The sequence below is a fragment of the Protopterus annectens genome, chromosome 11.part0 (assembly GCF_019279795.1).
Source record: "Protopterus annectens isolate FY-2018-M chromosome 11.part0, PAN1.0, whole genome shotgun sequence".
NCBI classification, from domain to species: domain Eukaryota; kingdom Metazoa; phylum Chordata; order Ceratodontiformes; family Protopteridae; genus Protopterus; species Protopterus annectens.
In genome coordinates, this window is record NC_056745.1 from 1,207,221,322 (window position 1) to 1,207,248,038 (window position 26,717).

A 26,717-nucleotide genomic window follows, 5' to 3' on the forward strand; every position below is an offset into this window, starting at 1 on the left:
AAGCCATCTGGGCAGCTGTATTTAAGCTTGCACCCAGGAATATTATCTCTTGAGAGGGTACGAGTTTTGATTTCTTTTCGTTTACTGTGTACCCTAGACCTGTTAGTAATCTTTTTACAAACGCCAGATGCTGTAGTAGAATGTCCTTGTTCTCCGCTTGAATAAGGCAGTCGTCCAAGTAAGGATATATTTGTATTCCTCTTTGTCTGCAAAATGCAAACACTGGTGCCAGGCATTTTGTGAAGACCCAGGGCGCAGTAGATAAGCCAAAGGGCAGTGCAGAGAACTGGTATTGCATTGAGCCAGCTATAAATCTGAGGTATCTTCTGCATGACTGTCTGATTGGGACATGCAGGTATGCCTCTTTTAGGTCTAAAGTCACAAGCCAAGCCTTCTTGCCCAGCATGGGCAGAAACTGCTGCAGAGTTAACATTTTGAATTTTGGAATATCCAGGAATGTGTTTAGGATTGACAGGTCCAGTATTGGTCTCCAGGCTTTGTCCTTTCTGGGAACCAAGAATAGCCTTGAGTAGAATCCTAGTCCCTGCTCTTGCTGTGGTACTAGCTGAACGGCTCTCATGTCCCTGAGGGATGAAACTTGTTTTTGGGCCTCTGCCCATTGACTGTGTGGCAGGACTGGCATACCGTTTGGCCTTGGCAGGGTGTGAAAGTGGAACCTGTAGCCTTGTGATACAATATTTAAGACCCATTTGTCCTGGGTGATCATGTGCCAATTTTGTGAAAAAAAGTGCTAGTTTTCCCCCCAAAGGGGCTGCCAGAATATAAGTGCTTGGTGCTGGCAGAGGAAAGTCAATGAGACTGTTTCCTGTATGGCTGTGATTTTTCCTCTCCACTTTTGGAGGTAGAAGTACCCCATTGTTTAGACCTGTATGAACCTTGGGGTTGTGATTTGCCTCTGGAGCATCTGTATCTGCTTCTTTATGGCCTGTCTGACACTGGAAAGGACCAATTCTTAGCAGGCCAGTTCCTGCTAAATCTGGGAGGCTGTACCTGCAGGAAATCCTTGACTCTTTGCATAGATTTAGCTTTATCCTCCATTTTCTTCAACACCTCTTCTGCTTTAACACTAAACAAAGTATCATGCTGTAATTGAGCATCTAATAGTTTTGCTTTAACATGATCAGGCAGATTTTGTTCTTTTAACCAAGCATGCCTCCTAATGACAGAACGTGTAACAGCGGCCCTGCAGGAGGCCTCTAGAGAACAAAAACCACATTGCAAAGTATGCTTTCCCACTTGTTCAGCTGCATGCAATAAATCCTGCATTTCCTGGTTTTCTGCACATTCTGTATTTGTCAACATTTTCTGTTTAAGCAGTGACATAAGATATTGCTGATATTTAAACATATGAAACTGGCAATTTAAAGCTCTTACAACCAAGGTAGCAGAAGTATAAATCTTTTTCCCCCATCTGTCTAGGGCCCTAGAATCCCTATCAGAGGGGATAGGGTTTTTTGCAGTGGAAGCCTTGACCACTTTGGGACCCTGAGAGATAGTTTCTGGGTCAGCAGCAGGGTTTTTATAAAGAAATGTATGCAAATTACTGCATTTCCTGTGTTGCACAATTTAAAATCGTTTTTTTCTCTAAAAACTGCATTTTACCTGATTTTGGCCTAGCACTCAAGTGTGGGGTCATTTGTTGCACTGTTGTGATTATTTTGCTGCTTGTGTATCTCTGCTACCTTTAAACTACAACAAAAAGAAAAAAAAAATCTTTGCTTTTTTCCCACCTTCTGAAAGTTAAGAAAGTTCAGTTACAGATTTAATGTTCTGAACTGTTTGGAAGTTTCTAGAAGGCCAGTGCTTGCTTGGGCTAAAGGGAAGTCTCTGTGTTCACCAGTGGGAGTGGTTAACACTGAACAGCCTGCATGTCCCTGGAGGAGTGGTTACTACCTAGAAGCTGTAGTTTTATTGGCCATTTTGGGTCAATTCTAAACTCCTTGATCTGTCTTCTCTTAAAACCAGGCTGCCTCATGGTTTTGGCGTATTTTCAGGCTTGCTAGTTGTTGCTGAAGCACCTATCAAGAGGAGAAGAAAAGGAGCCACTTTTGTGATTTTAAGTATTTTCTTCTGATTTTTTGTTAAGTTTTACTGCTTTGCCGCCTACTTTTTGGCATTTTCTGGCTTGCTAAAGTTTATATCTGTAACAGTAACAGTACTTTGAACACATCTAGAGCCTGTTTACTGCATTTCCTGTGTTGCACTTAATTTAAAATAATTTTTTTCTCTAAAAACTGCATTTTACCTGATTTTGGCCTGGCACTCAAGTGTGGGGTCATGTATTGCACTGTTGTGATTATTTTGCTGCTTGTGTATCTCTGCTACCTTTAAACTACAACAAAAAGAAAAAAAAAATCTTGCTTTTTTCCCACTTTCTGAAAGTTAAGAAAGTTCAGTTACAGATTTGCTGTTCTGAACTGTTTGGAAGTTTCTAGAAGGCCAGTGCTTGCTTGGGCTAAAGGGAAGTCTCTGTGTTCACCTGCCTGTCCCTGGAGGAGTGGTTACTACCTAGAAGCTGTAGTTTTATTGGCCATTTTGGGTCAATTCTAAACTCCTTGATCTCTCTGTCTTAAAACCCTACAACTCTCTTTTTGTGCGGTTTTGCACACTGAGCAGCATCGGGCAGCGCCGCCTAAACAGGTTTAAACTATTCCAGGCTCCACAAAGTCTGCTCTTAACTTTTTCCCTTAGAACTGTTCAAACTCTCAAAGTAATCACTCTATACTCTTTCTAAAGCCCTACACTTGCTCAGCTCTTATAAGGAAACACTAACTAACTAAAGCACTACACCCTCCTTGACTTCTCATAAGTATTAGACTCCCGATTGGTCCTTCCTGATCAAGTGAAAAATCAGTTCCCTTCCCTAATCTGATCAGTAAAAAAACAGTTCCTTATACTAATCTGGTATGTCCAAGGGTCAGTTTCAAGGTTACTCTCCAGTCCAGCTGGTGAATCTGGGAATTTTGAGGCAATGCAGACAACCCTCTCCTCCTTCCAACAAACTCTAATACATGTGAGAGATGCAGTTACACAGCCAAACTGGAGGCAGAGCTCTCTCAACCCAAGACTGGCACAGTCAGTCAGGAGGAAAAGGTAACCACCCACACCACAAATCCAGTCTCACACAGACATATTGCATCTGCATACCCAACACATAAACACACAAAAACATACTCGGAGGCTCTAAATAAAAATCTGCCTAAACAGCAAAGACCTCCTAAGCAGATATCCAAGCAACAGCCACCTCTGAACAATACGCACAAATCACATATCTCACAAAATCAGTGTGCCTCACAGTCACAGCCCTTAAGGCCAAACAACACACCAAATACACTTGTTATAGGGGACTCTATTGTCCGGCACAATGATGTCCCGCTCACCAGACTGAACAAGGAGAAGGTCACTGTAAGCTGCCTGTCGGGTGCCAGGATCTGCCACATAATGCAAGCACTCAGGTCACTCCAAAGCAAGTACAAGTATGACTCCGTCATTGTCCATGCTGGTGTGAATGACCTGAGACATACCTCCCTGGACTACATGAAAAGAGACATAGAGGAGCTCTCTAGCTGGTATGTCCCTGACCTTGAGTAGCATCTTGCCCTCACCAAGAATGATGCCACAGCATAAAGACAAAATGATCAGTTTCAACAATTGGCTAAAGTATTGGTGTCATTCAAAGGGGATCCAGTGTCTGTCAGCCTGGGATGACATGCTCGACAAGCCACGTTGCTTCGCTAGGGATGGCTTGCACCTGTCACCCTTAGGCTTTCGTATACTGGCCAAGGCTCTTGCCACCCCCATAGTGCCTTTCTTAGGCAAGGCTCAAAGGACAAACCCACCTCCATAGACAACCCAAAGATAAAAAAAACTAAAGGTAATGCTACTCAATGCCAGAAGTCTAAACCTCAAGATGCACGCACTCGAGACTCTCCTCAGTATGGAGAAAATCGATGTCTGTGCAGTAACAGAAACCTGGTTCAAGGCTTCTGAGAGCAGCCCAGCACTACCAGGTTATAACTCATACCATGCGTTTCTGCCCCAAAACTCGGACCGAAGCACAAAAGGAGGGGGAGTATCTATATTCATCAAAGATACCTACACCTCCAGGTTAGTGGCACTGCACGAAGCATCGGAAAAGTACAGTTTTGTACCTACCATAAATGTAGATGTCCGAGAGGTATGCATCTGCAGTCCTAACAAATGGGTTGTCCTGTCGTCAGGCAGCCCTTCGGTGGGCCGGATTCCAAAGTCTGGGTCTGGCCTCGGCTGATGTCGCACTTCACCCGACGTCATAGCGGCAGTTCTTCGGGTATAAAGGTATCAGCCGACGCCATTTTCCTCAGTGTTTCTTGCCCCAGATGCCAGGTGCCCTCTAGGAAGGCTAAATTTGGATAAATGTAAAAGTTTCCAAATAACAGAGAGCAAATAAAAATAAACATGTATATACATATATACAAACAAATACACCATAATAGATTCCCCCAGCTAGCTAGAAGATGGGCAAATACCCTAGGAGTACCACAGAGGGAAGGAGGAGGGTAATCCTGACTGCAGATGCATACCTCTCGGACATCTACATTTATGGTAGGTACAAAACTGTACTATGTCCTTCAAGGATGCATCTGCAGTCCTAACAAATGGGTAGAATACCATAGCCAAACTGGGGGAGGAGGTAATAATAAGATTATGGTGTAGTTAAGATCCCTTGCAAAACAGCAGTGGCAAAACCTGCTCGGGATCTGGAGTATAAGGGTAGATTATAATGCTTGGCAAATGTATGCATGGAGCTCCAAGTAGCAGCCTCTAAATTGTCTTTGGTAGCCACTCCTCATAAAAAAGCTGTAGTAGTGGCTGTAGCCCTTGTGGAGTGAGGTCTGATGTTTTCTGGAGTTGTCTTTCCATGGTAAGAGTAACAAAATCTAATGCAATTTCCTATCCACTTAGAGACTGTCTGTTTTGAAATTGCTTTTCCTTCCATTCCTGTTGCATATGCTACCAGTAGCTGGTCAGTTTTTCTATTGCTCTTGGTCCTGTCCAGGTAGTAGCGCAATTGCCTATGTACATCCAAGGTATGTAATAGTCTTTCTCCCCTGTTCTGTGGGTTGGGGAAGAATGTAGGCAGGTGGATAGCTTGGTTTAAAGATACCCTGGAGACCACCTTTGGCATAAAAGTAGGATTAGTTCTCATGGACACTCTATCTTGATGGAAGATAAGGAAGGGCTGTACTGCCATTAATGCCTGTAGTTCTGAAACCCGTCTTGCTGAAGTGATTGCAAGCAGGAAAACAGTTTTCTACGATAAGTACTGTAATTCTGCTGTTGCTGCTGGCTCGAAAGGAGGGAGTGTCAACTTTTCCAGCACAAAGTTCAAGTCCCATGCGGGCAATGGTGGCTTCCTTGGTGGTTTTACATTTTTAATTCCTCTCAGAAACTGTCTGAGTAGAGGATATGAGAAGACTGGAGGGTCCATGTTGTATTCTGCTGAAATAGCTGATGCATGAATCTTAATGGAAGAATAGGACAGGCCATTGTGGAAAAGCTCTGCCAAGTATTCCAGGATGTTAGCTATGTTTACCAGTGACACATTTTCTCCTTTTGCTGCACTCCAAATGAGATATCTTTTCCATTTTGCAGAATAAGTTTTCCTTGTTGAGGGTCTGCGAGCCTCCAAGATAATGTCTTTAACCCTTTGAGATAAATCTGGGTTATTTTGTCTTATGCAATGTTCCAGGCAGCCAGCTGCAGTGTTTTTAGGTTTGGATGCAGGGTTTTGAAGTTGTTCTGTGTTAACAGTAAGGGAACTAGGGGCAGAGGCCATGTTTGTTCCCGAGACATGCTCCTCAGTAATGGGTACCAATACTGCCTCGGCCAGTCTGGAGCTATCAGGATGATCCTTGGACGGTCTTCTTTGATCTTCAATAGCACCTTGTGCATCAAAGGAAGAGGTGGGAATGCATATGCTGTCAGGTTTTTCCAACTGAAAGATAGGGAGTCCACCTTCCAAGCAAGTGGGTGGTATGCCCTCGTGCAGAATTTTTTCAATTGGTGGTTGTGTGGGGATGCGAATAAGTCTATTTCTGGTATTCCCCATTTCCCTGTAATGGATTTGAAGATGTCTGGATGCAGCATCCATTCGTGGGCATCCGTGGTAGTTCTGCTTAGGATGTCTGCTAGTATATTTTCTTTTCCTGGTACAAATATTGCTTGTAACTGAATGTTGAAGCTCAGGGCCACATTCCAGAGGTCCATTGCCATCCGGCATAGAGGGTATGAATGTGTGCCTCCCTGCTTGTTGATGTACCACATAACTGTGGTGTTGTCCGTCCTTATCAGCAATTGACCCTGTTGAAGAAATGGTCTGAATGTCTGAATTGCCAGTTTTACTGCCAGCATCTCCTTTTGATTTATGTGTAGGTTCAGCTGGTCTTGAGTCCATAAGCCTTGTATGCACTTGTCCAGCATGTGTGCCCCCCAACCGAGGTCTGAGGCGTCCGTTGTGATAGTCTGGCTTGGTTGAGTGCTGTGGAAGGGCAGCCCTTTGTTCGATTGACAGGCCTGAGCCCACCATTGGAATTCTTGCTTCAGGCATGGGATTATTGGAATTTGGGTTTCTAGGCTGTGCTCGTGCTGAGACCATAAATTCCTTAGGTACCACTGTAACTTTCTCATATGTAGTCTGGCATGTGGAATCAATATTATGCAGGATGCCATGTAACCCAGGGCTTGCAGGACTTTCCTTGCTGTTAGCTGGTTCTGCTTTGTTAATGCCATGAAATAGAGAGGAAGGTGCTTCTGTTTTTCTGCTGTGAGGGATGCCATTTGATTTGATGTGTCCAGTTCTGCACCCAAGAAAGTTATCCTTTGGGATGGTATCAGCCTTGACTTTTTTATATTGACTGTGTATCCCAGGGCTTGCAGTAGATGAATGACCTTTTTCAAATCTTTTGCTAATTTGTTTTGTTGTCCGCTTGTAACAGGCAGTCGTCCAGGTAAGGGTAAATTTGAATTCCCTGAAGCCTGCAATGAGCAATTACTGATGCCAGGCATTTCGTGAATACTCTGGGCAGTAGATAAGCCAAAGGGCAATGCTGAGAATTGATAATGCTCTGATCCTGCAAGAAATCTGAGGTATCTTCTGCAATTTGGTCGTATGGGGCGTGCAGGTATGCCTCCTTGAGATCTAGAGTTACCAGCCAAGACTCCTTGCCCAGCATGGGAAGAAGCTGCTGTAGGGTCAGCATTTTGAATTTTGGAACAATGAGGTATGTGTTTAGAGCGGACAGGTCGAGAATAGGTCTCCATTGGTTTTCTTTTCTTGGCACCAGGAAAAGTCTGGAGTAAAATCCTTGCCCTTGTTCCATAGACGGTACCCTTTCTATAGCTCTCATCCTTAGTAAGTGGTGTATTTGTTCTAGAGCTTTTGTCTTCTGATCTGGAGGTAGGTTTGGCATTCCTCTCTTCCTTGGTAGAGTATGGAAGTGAAACCTGTAACCTTGGTCTATTGTCTGTAAAATCCATTTGTCTCCTGTGATGCCAGTTTACTGAAAATAAGGCTAGCTTTCTGCCTAAGGGTGCTTCTAGTTGTTCCCTGGTAGGCGGTCTCAGAGCCAAGTCACTGTGATTGTCCTGTGGAAGTGTTGGTGGCTGGATCTGTGGCAGTACTTCGCTGGTTGTTAGGCTGCCACTGACGTCCCCTGTAGGCACCTCTGGATTGACCCCTGCCTCTTGGGCGCTTATTCCTGCCTCTCTGAGCTCTGGAGGTGTCTGGAAAGGACCAATTCTTGGAAGGCCAGTTCCTACTAAACCTTGGAGGCTGAACCTGTAAGAAATCCTTGACTGTCTGGACAGATTTTGCTTTCTCTTCCACCTTCTTCAGCACCTGCTGTGCAGGGGAGCCAAACAAATTGAGCTTATCCATGGGAGCATCTAGGAGTTTTGATTTAACATGGTCTGGTAAGGACTGCTCTTTTAACCATGCATGTCTTCTGATCACTGTACCAGTCATAGCTGATCTAAAGGAAGCCTCCAGTGCATCATAGCCGCATTTTAAGGAATGATTACTGACCTGCTGAATGTTATGTACCATTTCCTGAACAGATTTTTTGTCTAATGGTTCAGACGAGGACAGTTTTTTAGTTAACTGATCTAACATAAATTCCTGATACTGAATCATGTGGAATTGACAGTTTAAGGCCCTAGCCGAAAGAGTAGCAGAAGTGTAAACTTTTTTACCCCATCTCTCTAAGGCCCTAGATTCCCTTTCAGAGGGGAGGGGGTTTTTGGCAGAGGTAGCTGCTACAGCCTTGGGTCCCTGGGAGATAGTTTCAGGATCTGCAAAGGAGCCTTATACAAATGATAATGTGTGTCCGGAACCCTGTAGTACCTGTCGGGCTTAGCAGGGGCCGGAGGAAGAGAATCAGGAGCAGTACAAGCATCATTAAATGCATCATCCACAACAGTAAGTACTGGAGGAATGGCTAAAGGCCTATGCTGTGGCAAATGCAAAAAGGTCCTAAGCTTTTTCCTAGAGTCTGAAAAATCCTGGCCCTGCCATTGAAATTGTTCCCTCATAGCATGCAAGGTTTCCCCAAAAGAAAATTCCTCAGGCGGAGAGGCAGAAGGAATGGAGTCTTCTGCATCAGAGTCCTCATAAGGAGAATAAGGGCCCTCTGGAGGGTTTGTATTATCTGAATCATAAGAGGAGTAATCTGAAGAAACTGGCTCAGGGGGCTCTGCTCTAGGCCTCTTCTCAAGAGGAGGGTGAGAGGCCCTGTCAGGGTGAGGTTGGGATCCCCGGATCAAAGAAATGAGATCCTCTGCTAGACTAAACATTTGAGAACTAGAGCTAGGCCTGTGAGAGGGGGTCTTAGCAGGCACAGTTTTGGTAGATTTTGCTGCTTTAGCCCTGGCAAAAGCCTTAATCGACATGGATGCAGGGGGCCTAGCAGCTCCACGTGCAGGAGTAGATATATCTAAAGGTATAGTATCACATAAATCCTGTGAACCTGCAAGAGCAGGTGGGATTTCAGTAGCAGATTCAGCCATGCTGGATGGGGCCTCGGTAGGAGGCAAGCTTTCGGCCGAAGGAAGAACCGTGGACTCGGTTTCAGCCGAAACCGAGACACTCGCAGTTGGCTTAACCATGGTTTCGGCCAAAACCGCGGACCGCGAGTGTCGGTCCTTTTCCTTGCGCTTTTTAGTTAATTGCGAAGTCGGAGTTTCCGACAGCATATTGTAAGCAAAAGCGGAGCCGAAAACCTCCAGCAAATTCCGATCGACGTCCAAGTGTCCGTCAGTTGAAAGAAGCACAGGCTAGACAAGCTGCTACGTCGTGGTCTGGGCCTAAACAAGGTAGGCAGTAAGAGTGGAAATCTTTATGAGGTATTTGTTTCCCACAAGTTAAACAGTTATTCACTTTTTCTGACATTGGCTGAGGCAAGAAAGACTCCCCAACGGGGTACTTAGCTTTTTAGAAGTCTTCGGTAGTAGTAATCTCTGGTTCTGACCGACCGGCACTTGCGAACAGCTTCTGCTTCGGGCGCCACGCGGCAAGAAAGACTGAGGAAAATGGCGTCGGCTGATACCTTTATACCCGAAGAACTGCCGCTATGACGTCGGGTGAAGTGCGACATCAGCCGAGGCCAGACCCAGACTTTGGAATCCGGCCGACCGAAGGGCTGCCTGACGACAGGACAACCCATTTGTTAGGACTGCAGATGCATCCTTGAAGGACATTCATCCATGTGCAACTAACAGCGGGCAAAACTGCCTTTCAGTTTGTAACCTGCTACAGAACACCCTCCCTATTACAGGAACCCCACTTGGCATTCCTGAGAACACTGGAGAATATGAAGGTCTCTCCAAACACTATGTTATTGGGTGACTTCAACTACCCAAATATTGACAGGGAAAACTACTGAAACCCAAACACCCTCGCCCAACGGTTCCTTGAATTTATAAACTCTACCGCAATGGAACAACTGGTCACCACTCCCACAAGAGGGAACAACATATTGGACCTGGTCATCACCAACATGGGGACTCTATGTTCCACACCAGAGGTAAACCCCTCAATGGTAAGATCAGACCATAAACTAATTTCCCTGGACATCCATATCCCGTCCCCACCCCTAGCCAAGGAAATCACTGTAAAGAATTTCTCAAAAGCCAACTTTGCACTTCTCAAGACTGAGGTGGAATCCTTCGAAGCCCCTGGGCCAGAGGATAATACAGCCCAATCCGCAGAATCCTTTACAAATGCATTCTATGAGCACCTGCAGGAATGCATGGATCGTGCTATATCAAATAAAACCAAGACTCACTCCTCCAAAAACAGGAGACCGGTCTGGTGGACCCCGGCCATAAATAAGCTATACAACAGAAGGAGGAAGCTACTATATGACAGAGCAAAATCCCAAAAAGGGAAGGCATCTCTGATCAGTATTAGCAAGAAACTTCGATCCCTCATAAAATCATCAAAGGCCAGTTTCGAAAGAAAAATTGCCGTAGACACTAAAGATAATCACAAGGCCTTCTTTAGTTATGTCAGGAACATGGGCGGAAACTCCCAGATATGCTCTGAATTGTTGCATAACGATACAAAATATACCAAACCTACACACATAGCCAACATCCTGGCAGACAGAATCAGCGCAAACTTCTCCCGCCCTTCCCCCCCAAAGGAGCAAATGCCTATCCCAACTGAATGTAACCTCCCTGACATCACAGATGCACAGGTGAAAGCTGCCCTCTCCAAAGCAAAAAACACAGCATCTATGGGACCGGACGGTGTCCCAGGCTGCGTCTTACATGAGCTCCAACATCTGAACCATCACATTAAGTCACTGTTCAAACTTAGCCTTACTACAGGATATGTACCCAAAGAATGGCGTACAGCTACAGTGGTCCCACTCCACAAAGGTGGTGCTACAACAGACCACGGAAACTATCTCCCCATAAGCCTGACTAGTCTGGTCTGTAAAGCTATGGAACGTATTATCATGGAACTCATAAACAAAGACATTGGGAGCCTCCAGACACTGGACCCTACCCAATTCGGCTTTGTTAAGGGCAGATCTTGCCTCTTAAACCTAGTTGATTTCTCTGAAACAGTTACCAAAGCCATAGATGAGGGCAAGGTAGTCCACACAGCCTACCTGGACCTCGCAAAAGCCTTCGACACAATACCCCACTCTGGCATCATAAATAAGCTTACCAGCTTAAATATCAACCCCTATATCACAAGATGGGTTGCAAACTGGCTCAGAGATAGAACCCACATGGTCAGAATTGCAGGTGCCATGTCCGAATCCAAACCAGTTACATGTGGCGTCCCACAGAGCTCAGTTCTGGGACCTCTCTTGTTCGGTATATACTTCTCTGAGGTTCAGGCTAACACGGGGGAATTATGGCTGACAATGTTTGCAGATGACTGCAAACTGGGGGCCATAATCGAATCTCCAACTGACACAAGCATCCCCCAAAAGGGTCTCACTGAGACGGATGCTTGGTGCCAGAGCCACGGCCTCAAGCTAAATGCTAAAAAGTGCATAGTCATCCCCTTTGGGAAAAACAAGGTGCCCACAAATTACCACATAGGTGGTAATCCATTAAGTACGGAAGATGTAATTAGAGATTTGGGGACCAACGTAGATAGTAATCTCTCCTTTGATAATCACGTTGCCAAAGTGGTTAGAAAGACCTTCTATATAGCCCACTTTATCACGAAAGGGTTCGCATCTAGATCAAGAGAGGTCATTGTGCCCCTCTACTAGTCACTCATCAGACCCATAATTGAATACAATGCCCCTTTTGGGATGTACCTTACCCGACACCTGCAGCAACTGAAGAGACCCCAAAAGTATCTCACCAAGAGGATCATGGGCTACAAACAGATGTCCTATGCAGCTCAACTAAAGAAACTCCAGCTCTACTCAGTTGCTTACCGCCTACTCAGAGGCGATCTATGCCTGACATACAAAGCCATATCAAACCCAGAATTAATGGACATGCTCCACCTCAAAAAATCCAAGTCCCTTACAGCTACATGCTCCAGGGACCTAAACCTCAGCATAAAAATAAATAGGACATGCTGGAGGGACAGATTCATTTCCCAGAAGCTCCCCTCACTCTGGAATAGAATCCCAATTCATGTTAGACATATCCCCTCGCTGACGCTCTTCAAGCTAAATTTGGACGCGTGGATAGGAAATCGCAAATTCACCCCTGGGATCTCTCCTGTGTCCCTGCTAGACAGAGGCACAGTAAACTAATCTTAAAAGGGTACCTTCTGTGACCTACTTTACAGAGGCACAGTAGGCTAATCTAATAGGGAGGCGGAAGCCAAATACACTCTGGCTAGGCTTATAAATGCCCTAGGGCAGACAGCCTAGTATCTACCTATGAACCAGGAACCCTGTAGTATCTGTCTGGCTTAACAGGAGCTGGAGGTAAAAAGTCTGGAGACAGACCGGACTCTGAGAATACATCATCTACAATGTCTAACACAGGGGGGATAGCAAGGGGCCTGTGCTGAGGTAATAAAAGGAAGTCTCTGAGCCTTTTCTTGGATTCTGAGTAATCTTGCCTCCCCCAGTGGAAATGCTCCCTCAGAGTATGCAGTGTCTCCCCAAAAGAATAATCCTTAGGAGGAGAGGCTGAAGAGATAGATTTTTCAGCATCAGAATCCTCATAGGGAGGAAGAGAATATTCCTGTTCAGAAGAGGAATCATAGGAAATGGAAACCTGATCTGAAGATTCATATTCTATCTCTTGCCTAGGCCTCTTATCAGGAGGGGGATGGGAACCCCTGATCAAAGTAATTAGGTCTTCAGCCATTTTAAGCATCTGTTTTTTAGGCATGGAGGCCTGTCCAGGAGAATGCTGTACTTGTTTCTTTGTCTTTAGAGCTGCTTTAGTCTTTGTCTTTGAAGCTGACGTAGGTTTCACATATAACTGTGTAGGCCTGAAAACACCCTCAAAAACCGATGCCTGCTCAGCGGCTCTGGACCCATCTGAGGGAATAGTTTCCATGTGTCCAATACCTTGAGTTTCCAGTGGCCTAGTCAGCTCCACGTGGGAGTCGGAAGCGGCCTGTGGCTCTGACGTAGCGGGCGTCAGGGGTTGCGAAAGTGCCTCACTGAGAACCGGCGACTGGCCTAGCAGAAGACTCGTTGTCGGGTTTGGACCTCGGATGCCTGTCCTTTTCTTTTTCTTTGCGCTTTTTATAAACTCCGGTAGTCGGCTGGTCCGACGGCATTATATAATTGAATCTTCTGCCAAAGTAATGAAATGCAAAATCGTACCAATGCTTAATAGTGCGTTGGTTAAATCTAGCACAAAACCGACAACTAGCAACGTCGTGGTCAGGGCCTAGGCAAGGAATACAGTAAGAATGAAAATCCTTATGAGGTATTTGCTTCCCACAAGAAATACAATTATTAACTTTTTCTGACATCGGTCTGGAGCAAGAAAAAAGTTTCCCCAACGGGGTACTTTGGTTCTGAAAATCTAATTTGAAAATCTCAGGAGTTGGCCGACCAGCACTTGCAAACTGCTTTTGCTTCATTCACCGCGCGGCAAGAAAGACTGAAGAAAATGGCATCGGCTGCATCTTTTATACCCCTGGCGCACTGACGTCAGGGAGGAGGCGACAGCAGCGGACACCGGACCTAGACTTTGGAATTCGGGCTGACTGCGGGTAGCCTGCCAGCAGGATAACCCAATTGTAATGACTGTAAGAGTGAAACACGATGAACATCTGAGCCCCTCCATGACCCTCTTCAAATGCAACCTAGATCAATGGCTGGGTGACTGTAAATTCACTACTGGGGTTGTGGCAATGTCTCTCCTGAACAGAGGAAGTCTGTATTAACTACCATAGACCCCTACCTCTGCAAACTTCACTCAACTAACCACCGACAAATGGGGTAACTCGGGATAAATATGGCTAAGATTGTAAGGGCTCTAGGGCTGTTAACCTAGTAACCTCCTATGAACCTATAAAAATTAATTGAGACATAATGACAAACAACTGAACTGCATATAACCTCAGAAAAGCCAACGACTTAACATAGGAGGTAATAAGTGAGTGACAAATCATAGCCTACAATGGTTACAGTTAGTGATATTTTCAAGACGATATTATAATGAGGGTGTTGACAGATGTGGAAAAGTGAAGGGGAGAAGAGGACAGACTGTCAAAGGTAAAAGATATGGTAGGAAAATAAGGGGAAGTGTGTGAAAGTGAACAGTAGATGAGAAGGATGAAAAAAATGTAGTGGCAGGGAGGTACTAAGGAGGTAAATCGGGGAAAATAATGTCATACACGCACGCACACAGAATGAGTGTGAGATAAAGTTAAGAGATATTATACACATCCACACTATGACAAAAAAAACATATCACAAAAAAGGGGGAATGCAGGGATGGGTCTTCCAACTGCAACGGTGATCTATTCAGACATCTACTTTTAGATGGTTAACATTGTCGCCTCACAGCAAGAGGTTCTCCGGTTCGATTCTCGGCTGGGGTGCCTTCTGTGTGGAGTTTGCATGTTCTCCCTGTGTTCGCGTGGGTTTCCTCCGGGTACTCCGGTTTCCTCCCACATTCCAAAGACATGCATCTGGAGCATTTCTCCCCGGGCCTCCGCTGAAAACAGGCTCTGTGGAACCTAGTCGGACATTCCCGGTCAACAAATGTTAAATAAAATAAATAAAAATAAATAAATAAATAAATAAATAAAGTTTACTTACACAGCTGTACTATGCTCATCATTAGCTCTCTGCTGTACAAGCCTAAACTGTATGGGCAGGTTACCAGAGTAATAAGAAATCCAGTTTGCAATGTTTTGTAAACATATGTACAGAGGATAAGTAGCTGTCTGTAGGATGCTTTTACAGTCTAACTCATTCTTTACAAAAAAAAAAAAAAAAAAAATGGTAGAGTGGGCTCTGCCCCTGCCTGGAAGTGTTTTGTTGTAAGCAAAATCCTTTCTCCCTCACTTTTACATTCTGGAAATAATACAGGGAGATTAATGGTATGACTTGAAAGTAAACACTGAAAGCATTTTAGGTGCGAATGAAGGATTTGCTCTCAAAGATAAATCATCCTTATGAAAAATGAGATAAGGGTGTATCACCATAAGAGCTTGTAATTCAGAAATTCTTATGACAGAAATAAAAGCAATGCACAAATATTGTTTTCTAAGTTAATAACTTCAAATCAACCTCAACAGCTGGTTCAAATGGAATAAGTGTCATTTTTTCCTAAAACAAAATTAAGGTCGAAGGTGGACGACTATGCAAAACACCTTTTAAAAATAAGGGCGGAATAGCAGAGATGGCAGAGATTAATCTTGAAAGAATACTAAAGGCCAGAGGACAATAATTCCCAGGAACATTTTAAAACCAGAGACATTCGGGCCTTAAAAAGGTTTCTGGTTCTTAGTTTGGAAAAGATTTTTTAGTTAGTACCACTTTATCCATATATGATTTTCTAGTACCAGGTTTCTTACATTCTTTAATACCTGCTGCATGTCCTGAGGAGACCCGGTAGAAAAATACTGATTCAAGGCAGGCGCACTTTGCTGGGATTCAGGCACTTCAGTCTGGCTACTTGGTAAATCTTTGCACCCTCCTTGGAGGCCAACAAGAGTGGGTCTCCCTCACCTGCTGATGATGTTTCAACACCTACAGTGGACATGTTTAACTCCCAATCCATAGCAGCTTCACAAGAAGATATGCCAGTGGGATAGAGAGTTCACAATGGATGGTCTTAGATACCAGGTTTGGCCACAGCAGAGTCACCTATCAAGCAGCTGAGGCAGTGAGGGAGCTGGCTTAACTACCAAAGATTGCTGAGACACTTTCTTCACAGGGAAGGGGAAAAAACAAAGAGCTGGACAACTGTTCCATGGTTGGTCACAAGAGAGAGTAGACAAGTGGGAAAATTAGCCTGGGAGAGTCAGTAAACCTCCTGACAGAAAATTCATTATTCTGAAGTAAATATTTACTGATACCCCCAAACCTGTAATTCAAGCCCCTGAAATTATTTTTGTTCACCAAAAGGTAAAAATCACCAAAGTGATTTTACACAGTTTTTCATACAACCATCAACAGAAAAAAACCACCTTGTGACACACAAAAAATCAAGTGACTATACATAGAACCACATTTCCTAACAAATAATTATTTCAGGGAAAAAAAATCATTTTTTCTTCAAAATAAAGATGAAGTAGTGGGTTTGTGGCAAGATGGGTACTTGTTTGCCCATCCCTGAAGGAGCACTAGCCAAACGTCTCAACCCCACAAAGAAGGCAGACTTCAGTGCCAGGAAACGTCTCATATTTTGGTGCCATGACAAGTAATTTTATAGTCTCCCCAATTCCCACAGTGGCATGTGGAAAGTGCGATGAAACTTTGAATATGGTGGTCATATCAGTGGCAGACTATACCCCATATAGCTTAGCCTACTGCAACAGTAATCTAATGATGAACATCTCAGTTAACCCAAGAGAGGACTGTAAACTTTTATGGAAGACAAATGAAAACTATGGGGAAAACTAGATATAAAATAAATACACATGATACATATAAAAATGATTAGTATGAACCCAACAAATGGGTTCCCAAACAAAGGTCAGAAGGTTTGATGGTGGAAGCACAGTTAAGTTAGTGGAGAATATGGTTAGAGGAGATGGAAGAGTAATTTAAGATCACTTATAGTAAACCATGAGAAAAGACGCAATTTACTGAAGAAATTGCAAATGATACCATAAAAACTGATCAGATATTGCAGTCCTATGTACAGCCTCAGATATACCCAAGGCAAATATTCTGGTGTCTACCACAAAAGCAGGAAGAGTTAAAAAGATGGATGCAGATAACGGTGCAGTATTTGTGTGAGGGCTGTAAACTTAGGGTGGTCTGGGTACTAGTGAGAATGCTAAGAGATAAAGGAGGCTTAGGAGTACCAGATGTTACAATGTATTTGGAGGCATGTCAGCTGGCAATATTAATGACATACTTGCAAGAGAGGTATTATTCAGACAGCAAAAATAAGGTTTGGGACGCCTGCATACGAACGGGTATGAAAGGGATCTACTTTCAATGGTGCTAAAAACAAGACATGGATTTTTGGCGTACAACATTATTAGAGGAAATACATAATGTGGTAAAAGTGATTTTTGAGGAAAAAAGCTTCTAGATGCTGGATAACAGAAGTATGTCAGGTAGGCAAGTATACAGAAGGACAGAGAACAACAGGCAATAGAGCGGAGATGGTTAGGAAGCAGAACAAAATAAAATACTGGAATCTAGTAGTAGTAAGAAGGATCAAAACATGTATGGAAGTACAGGAGGCATATAAACTGGAAGAGAACCTGAATTAGGACTTCCTAGGAGTAAGGGGGTGATCAGAAACTGAAGTGGTAGAAGACTGAGAGGGATAAAACACCGGAATTAATAACTAGGACAGCTGAGGGCAAAGAAGGAATGTGAAGCACTTGAAAGTCTTTTATATGATATGTATGAGGTATTAGTGAGTTTGAGTTTGAAAACAGAAGTGGATGAGAAGATGAAGCGATCATAGAACAAAAAACTGGATAATACAACAGCGGAGGCAAGGAGTCACTTTCACTGTATATCAAAATATGTAACAAAGTGAAGGAGGTTTCATACATTTGCTTGGGAATGTCTACATCAATATTTTCTACAACAGTAAAACTAAAAGAATGTTCTATGGAGTGATGGCAAACACTGAGATGTGAGAGGGATTAGAGAGGAACATGGGTAAACTCCTTTGAGAATGTGAAAAAGAGATCAATTAAAAAAAGAACTGCAGGAGTCAGTGGATAACTTAACAAAAGAACATGTAGAAATTACATATCTATATTTTCTAGGGTGGGCAGAAAAAGTGCCTAAGAAAATGTAGGGGTTGGTATGGATCATTTTAGTATTAGCGAAGAAAGCCCTTAACAAAAGAAGGAAGAAAAGGAGCACCCTGAAAATAAGGGAGGTAACAAAATTAGCAGAAAAGGACAAAGGAAAATGAGCTAGGAAGAAAAAGAGCAAATACATAAGAAAATGGTGGAAGTGGCAAGACCTTCTAGAAAAGGAGGCAGTGATGTGAACACAGTGATGTTGATAATCTGAATAGGAGGGTAGCCAAGGTAGGATAATTACAGATCCTCAGGTATGGGGGGCACTCAGTGAAGGAAGAGATAAGGAAAAACTGAGTAATATATCACAGAAAAACTGCAATGCAAAATTAACAATTAAAAATTACTTTGTAATATTCATCTTTTGAACTGATTAGTTAAATGTACGCTAATCTTATATTGAGGCACTGTTGTTAAAATCTAAGGCTTGTACATTTTAACTTGTCACTGGAGAGTAAAATCATGTTTGTCATATCACTATAAGGCTGCACCAATTGTATTTATAATTCTTAAAGCTGCTGCTTAGTTGTGGGTAACAGTAAGAGTTTAATGCAGCAAATGCAAATTTACTGTTGGTTGAAAAAGATGACTAAGAATGATGAGTGAGAAAAAAAAATCAAACAGTAAAGAGTATCCAAGAAAAAGGCAACTCAATAACTTTTTTTCATCAAAACATTAATATGCTAAGAAAACAAAGTATCCTTTGGTCCCTTTAAAGTCACAATTTGGTCTGACCTGCCATTTTTGTTGGAAATTATTTGAAGCCTTTTGAGATTTATGAAAAGATGATCCTGATGTGGTAGGATATTTTCTTTGAAATCTAGGAGATAGGGGAAAGCAGCAGCTTAATAACCCCTTGCATAATCTTACCCCTTCCCCCAATTTCTTGAAAATGTCAGCAGAAGAATTGCCAAAAAGCTCATCACTGTGTAATGGGGTATCCAAAAATTTGGCTTTCACATCATCTGAAAGAGAGTGGTGACTCAGTCAAGAATATCGTCTAAGAACTGAACCAGCAGCATTAGCTCTAGAAGCAGCATACACCTGCATTTAATAGAATGTCTAGCTGACTGATCAAGTCTTGTAAGGAGGTCTCAGTGGGGCACTCTGAAACATTTGAAAGTGCTTTGCCCATATTATCCAAAAATAGAAAGTAAGAATCCGGGTCATGTTTGCTTGATAATCGATTGCTCTACATGACATCTGGCTGATGTGTAAAGTAAACCTTTTTACCACACCTGTCCACAGCTCTACTATCCCTGATATTAGGCTTAACACAAAAACTCAACAGAATGAGGAACAATCCTCTATGGGGTACTTATCAGCCACAAAAGATTAAAGATGGAACAAGACAGCACAACAGACAGAACTCAATGCTGATAAAATCGATATGCACAGACTGACTTCATAAAGTTCTGCAGATCTGGATGCTTACATCTCCTTAGAGTGCTAGAGTGTAGTCTCATGCAAAGGTCACAGGTCAGATGTATGGTACATTAGGGAGGTGACAAAGCTTTTGTAGGCCAGATGAACATATGGCATCCTTATTAGGATGTAGCCCAAAAGTGAGGCATACTGCAACAGTAATCTAATGAAGAACAGTAATCTAATGAAAAATCTCCAGAGATGTGTACTGGTCCCGTGTCACTTGTGGGACAGCCAGATAATGTCAGACTGCTTTATCTCTGCAACAACTCTCAGAACTTGGCTTTCCCACTAAGAATACTAATTAATACTTACACAAAACAAAAAACAGCTTTAACTATCTCAACATCAGCTACTAACCTTTTTGACACCAAAAAACAGATAGTATACTTACACTGTCATCATCTGCATCCATGTTGAAATTTATCTCTGCAATCCTGTCAAAGGGAGCACTGTAAATTTAAAATGACATCTATTGAAGTCTCAGTCAAGACAAGAAAGCACATTAAGGCACAAATAAATGAAATAAAAAACTTGAACATATATCATACGTGAAAGGATAGTGCATAAAATGTGGCAGTTAGGACAGCAGTATTCAGTGATAATGCATCAAAGTTAACATATTCAAAAGTGCCCACTCTAACCTGATGCCTCTTCACATATGTTCCAGAAGATGATCAACTATAAAAAAAATAATCAGTTATACATGCAGATTGTTACACTGATATCTGCTGCAACTGTAGCTCATACAGGGAATTTTGACCAGCAGGTCTTTATTTTCATTAGAAAAGCCCCACCATTAAGGGGGACTAGACTGTAAAAATGTTCAAGAATTTTCAAACTGTTTTGTTTTTTCCTTATTGGTGTGTACCTATGCCACCGAGGATTTAATAAAGGTGTTTAAAAGATTTTCTACAGTGGGACCATCTTCCTTCACACACTTGTTGGTGAAAGGGTTAACTAAACTAGGTAAGATTTCAAGCCACACAGAGACTTTTTTTTGAACATTAAAGATACACACACACACACACACACACACACACACACACACACACACACACACACACACACAGGTCAAAGTCTAAACCGCTGCAAAAAAAGACCACAATTATTTCCAGAAAGCAAAAGGGAAACATGCTGCAAAAAAACTCTTTCACAGAAAAGACACTGCAGTAAAGTTCATAGGAAGTTACTAGGCTAACGGCCCTAGAGTTCTTACAAGCTTAGCCAAGTTCTACCCTTATTTCCACGATATTGCCCGTGTCCAAGAGGGATACAGGTGGAACCCCCAGGATGAATTTACAGTTACCCATTCAATTGTCCAGATTGTGTTTGAAGAAGGCCAGTGAGGTGCTCTGTTTGACATGGAGTCTGTTCCAAAGGTGTGGTAACCTCTGGGAGACAAATCTGCCCCTCCAGCAAGTTCTATTAATGTCACATACCAGGTTAAGGCCTTTACAGTGAGTAACCCATGCAGAATTTGACTTGTGGATATGCAGCATTTCCTATAAAGTAAGGTCAGACATTGCCTTATATGGAAGGCAGAGATCGCTCTAAGTAGTCTGGACGAAACAGAATAAAGTCACAGTGAATTCAGACGCTCCATTGAATTTTCCTTGTGAGGAACCTTTGTGGTCTCTCATATTGCCGCAGGTGCTTGAAAAGGTACATAACAAAAGAGAAGTTGCACTCAGTTATTGGCCTGATTAGGGAAGAGTACAAGGAGGTTATAACTTCTTTTTTTTTCTGGAGGCAATGCCCTTACTTATTTGATGAGAAATATAGAATGCCCTTCTTACCACTGTGGAGACATGGTGATCAAAGGTAAGTTTGCTGTCAACCTGTGTGGTCAGGTCTATCACCACTGAGTGTGTACTTAGGGTGTTGCTATTGATATGGTAGTTAGCAGGAACATTGCTCTTACTGAAAGGGATGATAATACATTTTTTTTGCATTCAGTTTAAGGCTATGACTTTGGCACCAATCATTTGTTTGTGTAAGACCCTTCTGCAGGATGCTGACATCATTTGGAGATTCTATGGCCGCTCCCACTTTGCAGTCATCAGCAAACTTTGTTAGCCACAGGCCTTTAGCTTTTGCTTGTACTTCAGAGAAATAGATTCCAAACAGTGGAGGTCCCAGGACTGATCCCTGTGGAACACCACTGGTTACAGGTCTGATGTTGGAGGTGGATTCACCTATTTTGACTATATGTGTTCCATCAGTGAGCCAGTTAGCGACCCATCTAATGATATAAGGGTTGATACCTAGCTGTTTTTTTTAATTTCTCCAAATCTTTTGGCTTTCTAATACCATGACGGGAATGGACCCCATTCCTAAGTCAAAGTACAATTAAAGTTCATGAAATTAGTATTGTTTCAATCTTTGATTTCAGCCAGAAGTGCACTTCACAGCACCCGCAATGTGCCCAGTAATGACTCCTTCTGCAATTTGTATGGGGTTACGCAGATTGGTAACATATCTAAATACGATTTTAGATTCTTTTTTATAAGACCCATTGCTCCTACTACTATTGGAACTGTCTGGGTATCTTTCTTCCACACTGCTCTCATTTCTGCCTGCAGATCCTGATATTTTATGACTTTGTGTCTCTCTGTACCCAACACACTGTAGTCACTGGGTGTGGCAATTTCTATTATCAATGCTAATCAAAAGCATTTTAACAGGCATGATCTCCCTTTGACAAATCCAAACTGAGTAGGGTCACGTGTTTGGAGATTACCTACATCTTTAATTAAATCCACAAGGCACACTGGAACACACACCAATAATTCTCCAAAGGAACTCCAGGCAAGAGCAGAACTGAATTCAAACTTGTTAAGCAACAATTACCTATATCTTTGTTGATAAGGTCCATGATGGTTCACTCCATTTCCTGGGGGTCAGTGGAAACATCAGCTTTGTGCAATGGGATAACTGTGGCCATTTTCCATTCAGCTGGGATGAAGCCAGTGTTTATATTATGATTGAAAAGAGTACCCAATGGTGCTGCTAATTCTTGTTGGAGTCCATGTAGGACACAGCCTAGGATGTTCCATTTCCCACAGATGCTGTGTTTTCGGCCTTATACAGGGCGTTTATGACCTGCTCTTTAGAGACACAAGGTAGGTGACAGTTGGTAGGGATGTCATGGGGTACATGTGGCAGGGACACAGAACCAGTCAGCCAACAAGTTAGCTATGCCCACAGGCTCAGTATATATAGTATCATTAACTACCAGTTTAGCACAAATCTGGGCCTTTCTTTTTAGATTATGGATGTAACTAAATGTCTTATGGTTGTCCTTAGTTGAAGAAGCTAATTTGGATTCACAGTCTGCTTTGGAAGACTTCATAAGAAGTCTTTTTTGCTTGTTTAAAAAGAGGAGGGAGCATTTCCAGTTTCGAGTTCACTCCCTCTTACTCTTAGAGAGCAATTTCTTCCTCTAATTATTGTAAATCCTGTTAATGGCAGTTATCCACCAGGCAGATTTGCTCTTCCTTGAGGAGCTTGTTTTGGTCCCATCAGTTATACAGGTGTTTGTATAAAGCATTGGTGTAGAGCCTGGCATAGTTGCCAGTTCCATCTGACGGAGGAGGTGCAGTGAAGCTATTTATACCATCCCGTAAGAGGTTATAATTTGCTTTGGAGAAGTTTTTTAGTTAAGTTGCTGTGAGGGAGGGTGAAGTGTGACAGTTACTTCGAATGAGACTGATATGTGGTCAGATCTCACCATGAAAGACCTCACAGTGAGGGTTCTACAGTGGTCCCCCATACTACCAGATCCAGGATGCTGGCACCCCTTGTTGCGGTGTCAACCAGTTGATCCAGGGCATTGGAGTTAAGGAAGTTGAGGAACCTTTGGGCAAGTGAGTCTGAGCATGAACAATTTACCCAGACAATGGATGGGTACTTAACGTCGCCCAAAACCATGGTGCTCGGATGTATCTTGTTAGACTCATGTAGATCCAAATAGGCAGAGTGGGTGTCCTGATTCATGGAGAGGGTCCTGTAGCTGGCACTGACTTGAATAGGTGTCCTACCAACAGTTAATTGCACCTGATGTATCTCCAGGGAATTATACTGTGTAACCAATCTGGAGGTGTATTTACCTTTAATGAATATTGATTCACTGCCTACTTTAGTTTTCATGCCTTCAGTTTGTGGTCTGAACGTATGGAAGGAGGTGTAAACTGGTATGGCTGGGTGCCCTCCATAGCCTTGAGCCAGGTCTCCGTGACTGCACAAATGTCTGCATCTTCCGAGGTGAGGATTGCTTCCAGTGAGTGCAGCTTCATGTTAAGACTCTTAGCATTTAGCAGCATAACCATGAGGTTATTTTCAGATGACGTTTTTACATCCCCTCAAGTTCCCAAAAACAGGAATTAAGTGCAGCCTTAACAATACCATCCATAAAGGAATAAAAACACAAATTAAACATTTTGCTCAGAGACTCTATATTTAATATGCCATATTCCTTCAACAAGTTCTCTTAAAGCCCAAAGGTGGAAGCCTCTTCTTACAAAGGTAGCCTTTTTTGTAGCTGATCACAGGATATACAGAATGCCTTGGGTATAGCTGAAATCTTTTTATTTATACTGTACTTGTAGAAAGTTAATTCTCTAAAACACAGAATAGTTATCCATGACAGCTTAATCTGGAGGGTGTCATGCCTTGGGTTACCAGTTGTAAGTTCAGAATACAGCATAATCAGCAACAGTGCATTGCTGAGGTTGTCAGATGGCAAGAGTTTCTCCTGCCGGGTTACTGGGTACACCATCTCTTCTTTTTGACTGCCACCAAAAGGGTATTTTCCTTGTACACATATCAAAACAATCAAATGTCCCTCTGAAACAATCTGTAAGGTTTCCATGTGATGCATCGCGAAAGTCAACTACTTCCAGGATTTGGCTTTCTCCAGGACATTTATAGATCCACTTTTGCAAAATAGATTTTCTTTAATAGTATGTACAGCCACACGTTCAATGCTTGATGTCAAATAGGAAACAAAGGTGACAACTAATCTACTTTGCCTGACAACCCAAAGAACGTGTCCTATTTTTGGCTTACATCCATTTTAACCAGGGTAGATGCAGCATCCCACTGCACTCACCTTAACTGTTCCAACTTAAACAATTTATTTGTTTTGTGCAGCTCTTGTGATGTAGCAGGACCAGCAAAGTTCATTCCCACATAATAGAAGTGGTCATAGCTCTTCACTAACAACTTGAAAGGCAGTTTTAAGGTATTGAAAAACTAAAGTGGCAAAACATTTTTAAGCAAGCCCACACAATATCATCCACATAGCAGGCAAGCATTACAGTGCTGTTCCTGTTCCCTACCAGCCAGCAGAACACAGCAGAGCCAATGTGAGAGATTCTCAATCCTGACTTAGCAATATCTTTCACACTATGACCCTGGTACAGCAAAGCATCTGTTAGATCATATACTAAAGTTTCCACAACTGCCCAACATACCTTTCCTCAGGAACAGGACAGACAAAAGAGGGTCCCACACCTTGCAAAAATACAGACTTAATATCCACAAAATGAACCTTCCACTACTTTTGACAGATTACGGCCAAAAGGAGATCAAGCCATTCTGATGCATGACAGTGAATTTTTTGGAAGTTCATTTCTGCAAACATCTTCAAACCCTACAGACACAAGACATGCTCTGGATGTTATTACTTGTGGGGCTTACTTGTGGGTGCACACCTACCTACAGGTGATTAATTTTTGGCAAAATTATCAATATCTCTGTTTTAATAACTCAAATGGTATAGCCTCACCAAGAAGTACATCATGTGCTGGACCTGATCACTTCCTGGATTAAAGTGATTTGTATATGACCTATGTAACATATAAGGAAATTAAGAGCTAGAAAGGCATGACAGTTACTAAAACAAATGAATGACTTAATACTTCATGCTTTAGTAAATGTCATGCCGTTCTAACTACAAAACAGCAGCATTTAAATGCAGTACCTGAATCAATTCCCCCATCCTTTAAACTACATATAATTAAGAGAAAACCAAGTACGGCAGGACCTTCATTAAAACAAAATACTAAGCATTTTTCACACAAGTTCAAAGGTGTGTACTAGGCTAACAACCACATAAGCCTTTTTAAGCCTAACCATGCATCCCAAATCTCAGCCATGTTCTGGTGTGTGTGTGTGTGTGTGTGTGTGTGTGTGTGTGTGTGTGTGTGTGTGTGTGTGTGTGTGTGTGTGTGTGTGTGTGTGTGTGTGTGTGTGTGTGTGCGGCTTGGGAGATAAACATTTACATGCTGCCTGTGTCCATTACAGACATAGCTGCAAAACCAAGGATGATGAATTCCTGTTTCCCATTCAACTGTCCAAGTTACACATTAACTGGGTTAGGAAGGACCTCTGCTTCACGTGGATGGGGAGCCTGTTCTATAGAAGGGGTAGTCTCTATGATACATACCTGTGTCTCCAGCATGGTTTAAGTCTTTGGAATGGGTAATTCTGGTGCTGTTTGTTTTGCGGATATGCAGTAAGTCCATCCTGGTGGGGTCTGACAATGCCATGTATGCCATGCATTGATCTACTCTCAACAGCCAGAAGATGACAAAATACAGGGAGAGGGCCTTGCAATGGTCTGCAAAGGACATGTTACTTATGCCCTGTATTCTTTTAGTGAGGAACCTCTGTGGACATTTCAACTGCTGGATATGCCTGGTTAGATACATACCAAAGGAGCATTGTACTAAATGGCAGGTTTGATGAATGCCAAATACAGTGAAACAATGACTTCCTTGGACCGAGATGCCATACCCTTGTTTGTAGGTTGCACTACACTGAATGATTTCCTCACTACTATAGACAAGTGATGGTCAAAGGCTATATTATTGTCTATGTGTGTCCTTAAGTCCCTAATTAATGGGTTAACTCTTAGGGGTGTGTTGTCAATATGATAGTTGCAAGGGGAAGATGACTTCCTGAAGGATACTATTATGTATATGCATTTCTTGGCATTTTAGTCCATGGCTCTGACACCAGTAATTTGTCTGTGTTAACCTTTGCTGGAGAACATTTGTGTCAGTGGAGAATTCTGTGACTGCTCCTAACTTGCAATTACCTGCAAATTCAGTCACCCAGTGGTCCCTGTCATTGACCTTGACTTCAGAGAAGCAAATGCCAAAATGGAATGGCCCCAGGACTGATCCCTGAGGGGTTCCACTTCTGACTGGCCTCTTTGTAAAGGGAGACTGACCAATTTATGCTGCAACAGTACAGTATACTATACTACATGCTCATAAGTTGAACTCTATTTTAAACCCACATTTTTCCAAAATTATAGTAATAG

At 42.7% G+C, this 26,717-nt stretch overlaps 1 protein-coding gene across 3 annotated transcripts in view; it reads right to left on the reverse strand.

The window, feature by feature from the left end:
* Positions 1-26,717, reverse strand: part of PPP6R2 (protein phosphatase 6 regulatory subunit 2) — a 4,227,669-nt gene that overhangs the window by 1,386,260 nt on the left and 2,814,692 nt on the right. For all 3 annotated transcript variants that reach the window (XM_044088566.1, XM_044088567.1, XM_044088565.1), the window contains exon 17: positions 19,779-19,836. In XM_044088566.1, the coding sequence (XP_043944501.1) occupies positions 19,779-19,836 (58 nt within the window). The remainder of the gene's footprint in view (positions 1-19,778; positions 19,837-26,717) is intronic.